The 12,094-nt window shown below is 40.4% G+C and overlaps 1 protein-coding gene across 2 annotated transcripts in view; it reads right to left on the bottom strand.

Annotated features, from left to right (window-relative positions):
* The window catches only part of LOC119652639 (nose resistant to fluoxetine protein 6-like), a 140,548-nt gene that overhangs the window by 108,804 nt on the left and 19,650 nt on the right, over positions 1-12,094 (bottom strand). Inside the window, exon 1 of one of the 2 annotated variants that reach the window (XM_038056887.1) lies at positions 7,633-8,206. The exons of the other annotated variant lie outside the window; for it this stretch is intronic. Coding sequence (XP_037912815.1) covers positions 7,633-7,723 — 91 coding nt within the window. The 5' untranslated portion in view covers positions 7,724-8,206. Of the gene's footprint in view, positions 1-7,632; positions 8,207-12,094 lie in introns of those variants that run through there. 2 annotated transcript variants of the gene reach the window in all.

Below are 12,094 nucleotides of genomic sequence, written 5' to 3'. Positions count from 1 at the left end.
CAAACAGATATTGAATCGGTTTTAATAATGGTTTGTTTCACACAAAACCTTAAAAAGGCCCCCTGGGAAACAACTGTAGATCCGTCATTATTAAATATTTTTTTGTTCGTAAAGCAGATTTTTTTAATAACCATTTCTGATCACACTATACTAACTAGACAGATTATAATCCATCATCACTGGTTATGTCATGCAGGCTTGGGATGCCAAGATATCGCCCCAGTACGGGATTCTTCCCTATATTGCTTACTATTTTAAGTACTCAAGTGGCATGGGGCAGACGCCGACAACGTAACAATTTAAAAGGACCACGCTTGTCATCAAGGCAGAGGCATCAGTAGAAGCATGAGTTTCCATGAGGCTTATATTATGGAGTTGGCCTCGATCGCCCGAAATGCATAGTATTTCGTTCATTACTATAAAAACCGATAAAAACGGGTCTTACTTTCTTTACTGACTAAAGAAGTGCTTCCAAACCTTTATAGTCCGTCCGATAAGTACCGTTTGTCAACACTCCAAACCGTCGTTTTCGTACTCCCAACTAAGTTGTATTGAACAGTACTTGGCTTACTGGCAGAGCTGAAGTATACCATAGCATAAGGCACCTCATACGTTTACGTGCCCATAAGACCATGGTATCTGATACCAGAACTTTGGCACATATGAAAAAGTAGAATATGACCTGCAATAATTTTGCTAAAGATAGTAAGATTTTTACCAAGCCAATGTAGTGCTCTATACCATAGAGTTTTCTGCGCGAACTTTGGATGTAGGATGTAGTTCTAAAAACTTTTAAAACATACAAAAAAATTGGTTACAGAATTTTATTTGTGAAGATAACGAAATGGGACGTAATTTAAGGCTTATATTTTACTCACACGCATCATCGTTTTCAGGATTTTTCATCTCTTTTGCAATTTGTTGACGATCGATGCAACCCCAAGTCGATCATGGATGTTGTCCCTTCGGATGTCATCATGGGTGGGTGTTACTCCATTCATGCAACCCAACATTTTCGTCTCCATTACCGCAACCGGTAACAGCTACGATGATGAAATCCAGGCAGCTTCAGCTTACAAAGACTGTTCCGCTTCGAAACGTCTCACCATAGGGTCAAAATTCTTACTGTACAAGACAATGATCTTGCCAGTCCTCATGTATTCCTCGGAAACTTGGGTTCTTAGCAACAAAAATTGCGAACTCTTGGCCGCGTTCGAGAGAAGAAATCCTCCGTAGAATTTTTGCCCCCTACATGAGGATGGAAGATTCCATAGCCTACACAATGACGAAAATCTATGAGCCGATAGCATGACCGTCTGCTTGTGGATAAAATCCGGCTCAATAGGTTACGGTGGACGGGTCACTTAATCCGTATGGATGAGAATGATCCAGCCCGGAAAAGTCTATAAGGGCAATATCTATGGTAGAAAAAGAAGACGAGGCAGACCCTACCTAAGATGGAGCTGATGGCGTAGGTCAGGACGCCAGACAGCTTTTAGGGAATATCGAATTGGTGGACCTCGGCGCAAAACCGGGATGTCTGGAGTTCCTTATTGAGGCAGGCCTAGACCGGATACCGGTTGTTGCGCCGTTGATGATGATGATGATTACCACGAGGCACCTTTCATTACCTATTCTACTCAGCCAACTCTTAGCAATAGAGGGCTACAGGGCGGACGATATTGCGGGAAATTTTCGATTTCAGCCGTCTGTTGGTGCATTGTTGGAACTCTACTTGCGCTGATGAGGCAATTTCACAACGTAATTTTCTATTGGCTGATAGTATTAATACGAGATATTAGAATCGCTCAGTTCTGGGCAGGTCACTGCTACTGTCAGAGATAGTGCCAGTTTCAAAAGCATAATAGGGAAAATTCGATTTCATTCAAGGTTAAATTTGAGGCCGTGCTGCATCATCCCAGTTTTGAATAAAGTTGGCTATCCCTAATAGCTGTTTTCCTACTGGTCTACGCTATCGTTTTATCTGAGGCGCGAGCTGGACTGCCTTCTTTTTCCTATTATAAATTGCCCCTACAGATTTTTCGGGCTTGTCAACTTGTATAAAACAAAACTTCATTGAAATCAATTCAATGTTTGTGTCTTTGTCACAACCAATTTACTCGCCTGGAACTTTTGTCAGAAAATTGGTTGGGTTTGGTCGCTTTTAGGTATACGATTTTGTAAGCAAGCTTAAGGCAGGCTCTACATGCATATGAAAGAAGTGTGTAGATTTTCTTTTTATCAGAATATAGCCATGCGTGCCAAAATGATCATGAAAATTTCCTTTCGCTCTTCTGTTGCATTGCATACCCCAATCATAGGTCTGATGATTATGTTGGTGGAAAACCTCTGAACCGCTGATACTATGGGATTGTTGTTAAAGTCGAAAACTCCTAGTCGTAGGTTTGCGACTTATATACAGAGGTGCGTCTGAAGAAGGATCCGCGCATGCATTATTGTTTTCAATCATCCAAGTTCATTGGATATTCAAGGAATGGTCGACATTTAGTGTTTTCTGGACAAATGTGCTGCTGTCGCAAGACAAGAACAGGTTTTCGAAGCGTAGTGAACACCTCAACACCAAAATTTAGGGAGAAGCAATATTAAGGTGTTCGTGTTTCCAGATGGTGAACTGACAAGTAGCTGACGGTAGAAGACTGGATTCAATTGAAAATAGTGTTAAATTAGAGTGGCATTTTCCAGGGTTTTTAGGAAGTTTCTTTGAATTGGGTTCTGTGTGAAGAATAGAAATCGAAGGGAATTTCGTCCTTGGAAAGCATTTAAGGTGTCGAGTTTTTTAGTTATGTTTTTTACCAAGCTGGTGGGGATCAAATAGAGTGACAATTCCTTAGTGGGTTTCAATATTTTGCTAAAATTCTGCAATTAGTGAGAAAAAAATGGAAAGACATTTTCGACATTATGTGCAATCGCTAAAATTTAGGGGCCAGTGATTTGCCCGAAAAAAGAAGTTGTATAGTTTACTATCTGATATTCCAAAAAAGTATTCAATTATGATATTGAATTTGAAAACGGCTGAAGGTTTCTAAAAATTAACTAGTCATCATATGGTGGGTGTTCTGCTTACAGCAAGAAGTAACCGGGGTTTTTCGGAGTACATACTGCGACGAAGGCCCGTACTCCGAAGGAGGAGCAACTTAGCTGGGTAGGGTATGTATTAACATAGGCTATATTCAAGTAGTATGATTCCGACATGAAAAGTTCATGCATTTTACACAGAGGCGAAAAAATAAAATAATTGCTTGGAAACCAACTTTCTTCTATTTCTATTACGCCATAATGTCAATTATTTTTCGGTTTAAGGACTTGGGAGAAGTTTAAGTTGTCGCGTTGCTAGCCCCCGTAACTGCTTAAAAGTTATTCGAGGTTGCGGATACAATTTCAGGGTTGAATCGAGAAAAGGACTGAGAAAAGCCACTGGGCCATTATATTTTCAGACCGAATATATTGGTTCAACTCGATGCTTACTCAGTGGAAAAAGGTTTGTATCAAACTCTATAGTAAAATATTGGAAAAATTCAGAATTTTAAATGGAAAATACGTGGGTTTTGGAATGTAGAAATCTGAATTTGAAATGGAAAACTCAGGAATAGATTTGAAAGAGTCTGAAGTTAATTTGGAAAGATTCGAAATTAGTTAGGAAAATTTTGAATTCGGTTTTAAACTTCTGTAAAACCTACAAATCCCGGATGTACTCAAATAAATTCCACGCTGGCGACCAATTTCGTACGTATATGCATATATGGATGCTGTGAGTAACTAATACTGATGCAAAAATAATTAAAAAAATTAAAGTTCACCGTAACCGCCTTGAAGTGTGTTAGAACACTTCATTCAAGACCGTAGTTATACACTACAGTGCACTCTAGGAGGCAATGTGGTCAGCAATTCGCTCGTCCGAGATTATTACCTTCATTTGACTCAGGTACTGCATTTTTAGGATAGATATAAAATGCAAATCCAAAAATGAGGAGTAGGAGGAACTTAAGTTCCAGTACGGATAACTGGCGAACGCCATCTGACTTGGCGATGGGGTTGGGCTTCTGGAATGGACAGCCTAACGCTGTTCGTAGGGCGGTTCGACGGGATCGTGGCGCACCGTCCAGGACCCCGCACACAGAAGACTTATTCACTTATTTATGAACCCACCACAAATTCATAGCGTCCACCATTATTGGAAAGATCAATGTGAAACTCGAGACCAACAAAACTCTCTCCAAGAAGAAGGGCTGCCGAGGTGGACATGGGCAGTTCATTATCGATTCTGTAGTTGTCGGACAAGCAACTAGAAGCCATTGATCCCAAACTAATAAAGCTTTTGGCGACAATCATGGAAGGGTGGCATATCACCTTATCACTGCGTTCATCTGAGAGTACCAATACCTTAGAGCCAACCCATATACCTGGAAGCATCTTCCAGGGAGATTTGTTGAGTGCCCTTTGGTATTCATGGCTACTGAATGATGCTAGAGGGCATGGTTTCGCAATAAGGTATAGCCTAAATGCTAAGTGAGAGGTAACACACTTGATGAACTTAAATAATATAAGGCTGTGTTCTGGTGCTGGTGACCACTTGAGAAGTTGGTTACGAATAGTGAACATGTTCAGCCGTGACATACGGATGGAATTTGGATTAGACAAGTGTTAAATCCAAGCCACCCACATCATGAGCCGCATACTAGATATGGCATTGGTGACCTCCACATCTAAACTATGACCGAGACAGATTTCTACAAATACCTAGGAATACTGCAAGGAACCTGTGCTCGGGTTGGTGATCTGAAGCTGAGACATGTAAAGCTGATACTGAAAGCGACATCTCTTGGGCAAGAATAAAATAAGCGCATTGAATGTATTCGCTATCCGCTGGCTTATGCATTCGGAATATTGCTGTTGATGAAGAATTACCTCACAAGACAGGTCGCGTCGCGTATATTCTTGCTTTCGTTGTTCGCTATAATAGCAACTTTGAACGGAAATACGTGAAGAAAAAGGGGAACTATACGCCAGTGGCTTGGGAAATTAAAGAAATTTAACATCTCGGCAAGGTGGTTGTAGTTCCCATAACATTGTCAGCTACAGGTATTGTGCCTAAATCCTCACGGCTTCCCTTGATATCCTGTTACTCTCACACAGTCTGGTTCAAACCATGCAGAAAAACATTCTGTATTCGTGTTCGATGCTGCGGGAGCTCTCGCCGAATTCTCTCATTAACCTCGCACTGGCCACTACTCCTACAGTCACTTCATCTTTTAAGTAGGTTGGATCGTCTGAGCCTAAATGCATGGCATTTAGTGCTACTATTAGGTAAAATCCGGCATGTGCCAAGATTGCGACAACTCAGAAAAAAATGAAAAATAGGATATTCTCTTGCAGCCCCATGTTACTATATATATATGTATATATGTATTCACCCTAATGTGGTACGGATATACGGATATATGTCACGAAATATTAAATATTGACTAATTTTCTTTAAACTTTTCAGTACATTATCAATTATACTCAAGGTCAATTTCCACTTGCGGGAACCTAAAGCAGCTTTTGGGGAAATTCCTTAAATAAAATAATATACTATTTGAGCAGATATAAAATGAGAAATATTTACGAATTTGAATGTTTTCATGATGTATTTCACTTTTTGGGACACATTTTATTTCATTTTATACCTAACATGATCATATTCTGAAAAAAATAATTTTCTTCGGATACGCTCTGTGAATTGCTTTCTTTTTCCATTGGAGGAGAAATTAACAATTCATTAACATGCCTATCCGCACATGCCCTCCAGTTTTGCACCATATGTGCACCACCGAACTGGATCACCACTTTTGGTTTCGCGATGCACTTAGGTTTGGTTACGGCACTTTTTTTCTGATTGTGATTAAATAACTCGCAAAGTAGTGTAACTTAATCGCGCATATAAAAGTATTCGGAACACAAGAAGACAATAAGAAACAAAGCGCTTAGGAAACATCTTCAGAGTCATATTTAAATATTTAAAATATCAAACAATGCTCTAAAGAAAAATTAAGATGGCATTCCTATATCCGAAATTCGTACTTCTCTCATCCACCAATGGATCAAATTATTTACTTCGGTGTAATAATAGCCCTCACACGATAAGTCTCTAAACTATGCAAATCGATCCTTCCTCACCAAAAGCCAAGATTTTTTACAATAAGCAATTAATTCAACCTTGAATCACTCTTGGTTTCTTCTTTTCAGATGGATCCTCCGATATTAATCCGGTATACCTAACAAGTCGGGAAACCGGAAGCTCAGCCCTTCAGGTATAAAAGGTTGTCGTTGATTGTTTATGTAAGAACATTTGGGTGCACGATGGTTCTATTTATATATATTAGCACGTAGTGTATAAACATTGAATATACCCGACATTTAATTCGATGTTGTTCTAACATTTTATCTCTAAGGGAATAGCAAGATGATTCCGCGGCCATATAAACATAAAAGTGGGGAGAAGTTTAAAAGCGTTTGAATCGCACAAACTGTTGCAACTTAACCCAAAAACTCCTTTCTAAGATTTCAGCTTCCATCAATTAGAAAAAAAAAATTATCTTTTTAATTGTGAAATCCATATTTACTAATAAAAATGTTGTTTTTCAATTTGTGTTTCCTAGCTTAAAACTAAGGATGGACGACAGTGTATGGAAAATATATGATACAAAAGTCTAAGTTGAATTCTTGTAATAACATTTATTGGTCATATCGGTTATCCACCTAAAAAGTTGCACTAGATCCGAGAGAAATCGCCGCGGAAAAAATGACAATTAGCATTTCAAGGAGGAATAACACATTGTCCTAACTTTCTGCTGATTTTCGATGACACTTTTGGCAGTTGATAGTTTATTGACTTTCACAGTTGATAGTTTATTCACTTTCACATATTACATATATATCTAAGTTTTCGTGCTTATTATTATATTATTATTTGTCGTCAATCGTCATTATCTCTTCACAATTCAGTGATAGTGATATTCTATCTTCTCTATTTTATAGTTGAATTTTTGAATTTGATCCTACTAAACCTAAGTTTCTATCTTTTTCAAGGTGTGCTTTCTATGTTATAGCGACAAAAACTCTGTTTTCTTGTCATTGGACACATAACCCTTTCGTAATCTGGTTTTGGTATAGTTCCTTTATCAATGAATAAGTGGTGATGAATTTAACTTGAAAAACTAAACCAATTCTCTTTCTAAATGACAGCGACCGATGGCTTCTTTACTAGAATAGTATTATAAACGAAGATTCAATGGTTGTGCGAGTTTCAAATATTAAAAACTGCAACTGGGTTGTATCTACGGAGACTTCTATCACTTCTACCATCCGCAGCTCCAATCGAATTCCATTGAAATTTCGTGGAATAAAAAAGTGTTATACAATAGTCTGGTAGCGTGATATAATGCAAGTTCAGTAATGAACCATTGCAAGCCAAGAAATTCGTTGGTATTGTGGTGGTTCGCTGGCATGGATGCTAACGATTTCAAAATCTTATACTTGTAACAACTTTTACATGTCATGCTGGATCGTATATTACATTGTTAAGATAAAAAAACCGTGGAAATATGGTGGCAGCATTGTGCCTTTACTTACTTTTAAGAGCCCAAATCTCACGGTCGCGTAATCCATTGCGAATCATGAGCATGTGTTCCTCGCACTTGGAGGTGATATCCATAAGCTGCATGTCCTGGTCGACCAGGTCCTTGCAGGATGCCACTGAACTTTACATTCTGTCCTCCCACGGCACTGAGGCATTGTGCAACGAATAGTATAATTGGTGCTCTCATTTCTAACGGGTTGATTGCCCAAGACGAACTTTCCGTTTCACTGTAACCGTCCGCAATTTACTATCAGATTCCGCGATTCGCACACCGAGCAATTAATAATGGCACATTCCGGGCGGGCTTTTCCTCCGTCTCAGGTGAAAACTAGGTGAAAAACGAATTCGACTGGCAAGAAGTTTGTGCGTTTTTAAAAGCGCAAGTAAATCAGAGGATCATTAACCGGCGCTCGTATTTGAATTTGAACTAAGCGAGCACTTTAGCTGGAGTTCAGTTTTTATGGGTCCCCACTGCATCCAACAGCGGCGACTCACCTGGTATTTACCCGATTCGTGTGCTGTGTCTTGAGTGCCCTCGGTAGTAACGGCGGACTCGCGACTACCGTGCCAGATTGCTTTTGGGCACTTGACTACACTCGGATGGATGGATCCGAAGTGTATCCACATAACATACATTTATACGTAAAAAGTGATCTTTGAGGCTGCAGTTATGCAACTTAAATAAAATTTTCGTACTCAACCGCGGCGTGCATTCGAACAGTGCAACGCTTTGGAGTCGTCTCACTTTCAGTTGTGATAATTTCAAGGCTGTCGAATACCCTATCATGAAGCTTTTCTTCTACAGAGGGATAACCCTATTTTCATTCAAATTTCCAGATGAGCGCAGGCACACTATAAGCTAAATAAAATAGCGGGATATCACCGTGCTGCATGTAATTAGCGTAGGCGGTATTAGATTTTGCGGGGGAAAGTAAACACCCTTAATGGTTGAAGTCTGCAGTATTCCTTGTCCGAATTCTTCGTTAGAAAAATATTGAATCTCTTTTAAATAGCTTGTGTTCTATAGGCCAACCCTAACAGCAGCCAGTTATGGTTAGAGACTTTCGTATGACGCTTTTCTGATATCTACACTTTGTTCTTCAGTCAGGGAAGGGTCCACCTACTGTTGAAAAATTGAGTGTTGATTCAAATATTCTTTGATGACTTGATGATCAGCAAAAAGAGTGCTGCTAATTCTCCATACCTTGATTAAGTTTTTAGCAAAAGATTAGTATATATTTAGAAGATAATTTCCTTTAGTAGCTAATAATTATACTTCTTAAGTTTAGCCATTTAAGGGAGTCATCCCGTGTGAAGGCCGTTTTTTTGCCACTTTTTGAAAAATTTTTTTGGAGGACTGGATAAAGGTAGAATTTTTCATCATATGTTTATTGATATCTCTAGTATATGTGATAAATTTTTCAGCTTAATATCGTAGCTAGTTTTCAGAATACGTGTCAATTTATGCACCCATCTCCAAAAAAAGGTGTTTTTCTGTTGCCACGCTGGAGGGCGCCGTGTTCATCTGAGGAAAAAAACTAAAGGGCATTTTAATGTGGACAATATTCCACGGTCCGCAAAATAGGGTAATTAGAAAATATTAAAAGGTAAATTTTTGGGGGGCTTTTAGACTTAATTTTTTGGATTTTGGTGTTTTTTTACGGCTTTTTTTATTAATAAAAAAAGCGACCCGTCCGATTGCAATTATCCTAGTTTGTGGACCGTAGAAATATGTATTAAAGAAGTCGTGAAAATTTCAAAGAATTTGGTTGGATAGTTTTTGAGCTATGGTGGCAGCCGATTTTCAAGATGCTGTTTCGAGAAAAACGCATTTGAAAATTTAAATGTGATTATCAACAGCAAAATTTTAACTCACCATTAATCTGCTATAACTGATCCATAGAGCACCTTCCGTTTCTTCAAAAACGTTTTGTAAGGCCGATTCTTGCTCTCTGGTTTCAATACTCGCTCTTTTAGCGAGGTCAGTCGATCGTCGTTCGGACCGCCAAATTCGCGCTTCATTACGGCGGTTGACATAAACCTGACATATGTGACCAACTTGACATCCCATTGAAGGGTTGATTTTGAAAATGCCATTGAATCCTTCATTAAATAAAGTGCCTATTTTTACTACCTTGGCCCCAGAATAAAGGTGTTTAGGAGCGAAAGTCCAGATCAATGCATGACTCATTGTTATTCTGGGTCTCTGCTCCTAAACATCTATTCAAGAGATCATCTCGTAACTAATCTTCGTAGATTGACTGTTTGAACTTCTTCAGTCAAAGGTGCCTTCTCGTGATGGAAACTATCCAGTTCTCCTTTAGCTTCCGCTTTGCGCCATTTGCACCAACTGTCCTCGCCTGCTGGACAATTTTGATGCTGAGGATTTTCGTCTGTAGAATATTTATGGAAGAAAGTTGCCCAAATTTATTGCTTCATTCCTTCTATCGAATTTGCGTGTCGACGAATAGGTAGCCCAAAAAATGTGGTGAGGTCGTTAATAACCTTATCAGTAAGTTTTCCAGCCCCTTTTCCACCAATGCCTTTGTAATTCTTCTTTGCATTTCAAATCCGCGTTCCCATTCTTTTCTCAACATGTCCTTTTTTACTACTACGTATATTCTATTGTTTGCAGAAATACCCGAGAAAATTCCAGCAAAATCCAATATACAAAGGTGGAAACGTGGATTGGTACCCACGATGGAGCATAAAACATGGGAAATGCCTGCTGAACCAACACCAACAGCTCTACTACCAAACCCTATCTCCACCACCACGTGGTGACCGCTGGGAGCTCTTTCTTGACGAAAAGCTGCAGACGGAGAAGGATGAAGGCGAGTCTCCCGCGCCTAAAAACGGGACAAATTGTACCAACTGGTCCTCCAGGTTGGAGGTTGGGTAGGGCTGACAACCCTGCACGGAAAACAACTTGTTACGAAGCCACAATAGGAGCCTCGGATAGGACGGATTTTAAAACGACGGACCCGGCAACGACAAAGGAACAACGATTTGCGCATTTTCTCATAGAACGTGCGCTCCCTGTACAGAGATGAAACTGATAAGCAGCTAGCCGATACCCTGTCCCAATATAGGACTGATATAACAGCGTTGCAAGAGATGCGATGGACAGGGACCGGTTTCCTGGAGAAGAGCCACTACACCATATATTATAGCGGTCATCCAGTAAACCATGTGCTCGGAGTAGGTTTCTTAGTCAGTCAAAAAATGAAACCCGCTATTATCGGCTTTGAAAACATAAGCGAACGGCTATGCACTCTGCGCTTGCGAGGCAAGATTAAAAATATAAGCCTCATAAACGTTCACGCCCCTACAGAGGAGACTGAAGAGTCGGAGAAGGATACCTTCTACGAGGCAGTAGAACGAACCCTCGAAGCCTGTCCCAGATATGATATTAAAATCATACTTGGGGATTTTAACAGCCAAGTAGGGAAGGATCCCGTATGCAGGCGATACGTTGACTCCCATAGCTTACACGAAAAAACAAATGATAACGGACTGCGGACTATTCAATTAGCAGGGTCACACAAAATGGTTGTTGGAAGTACCTGGTTTGCGCGGAAAGCGGTCCACAAACATACGTGGGCCTCTCGAGACGGGACCACTTTCAACCAAATTGACCACGTGTTGATCGAACGCCGCCACCTCTCAGCCTTGATGAATGTCAGAACATATAGGGGGGCCAATATAGACTCGGATCACTATTTCGTTGGCATGGTGCTCCGAGCTCGAATAACAATACCACCTAGAATCCCCTCTGACAATCACGTGAGAGTGAACACTGAAGCCATCCACAACACAACCCTCCGCGACACCTATAACAGGGAAATGGATGCCGCAATAACCGCAGTCAACAGAGGACCTGGAGATAAAGCATCAACAAATGATCTTCACAACCACCTGAATAACGTTATCATGGCTACGGCCACAAATATACTTGGCCCCAGCCGCAAAAGGAGTCGAAACGGCTGGTTTGACGATGAATATAAGCTAGCTACGGAACGGAAGAATGCCACATACCAAGTAATGTTGCATTCTCAAAGAACGCGGGCACGCGCAGAGACTTATCACGAACTCCGTCGAACGGAGAAGCGACTTCACAGAAGGAAAAAGGAAGCCTGGGAGAACCAACAAGTCTGTGAACTAGAAAAGTACAGGGAGCAACCGCACCAGGCGCGCAAGTTTTACCAACAAGTCAGCAGGATGAAGCCTTATACACCTCGATGCTCATCCTGCCGAGACAAAGAGGGAAATCTGATTACCGACAGAATGGGCATATTAGAGCGATGGGTTGAGTACTTTGATGAGCTACTGAACAACCAGAACATCGGCGAGTTGGAGGTCTCGCCAACTGAAGACGATGGACAAATACTGCCACCACCAAGTTTAGGAGAAAGAGTCCGTGCAATTCATCGGCTAAAAAATCATAAGTCGCAG

Source organism: Hermetia illucens, chromosome 1 (assembly GCF_905115235.1).
Source record: "Hermetia illucens chromosome 1, iHerIll2.2.curated.20191125, whole genome shotgun sequence".
Lineage (NCBI taxonomy): Eukaryota > Metazoa > Arthropoda > Insecta > Diptera > Stratiomyidae > Hermetia > Hermetia illucens.
This window is presented reverse-complemented; position numbering and strand designations above follow the sequence as displayed.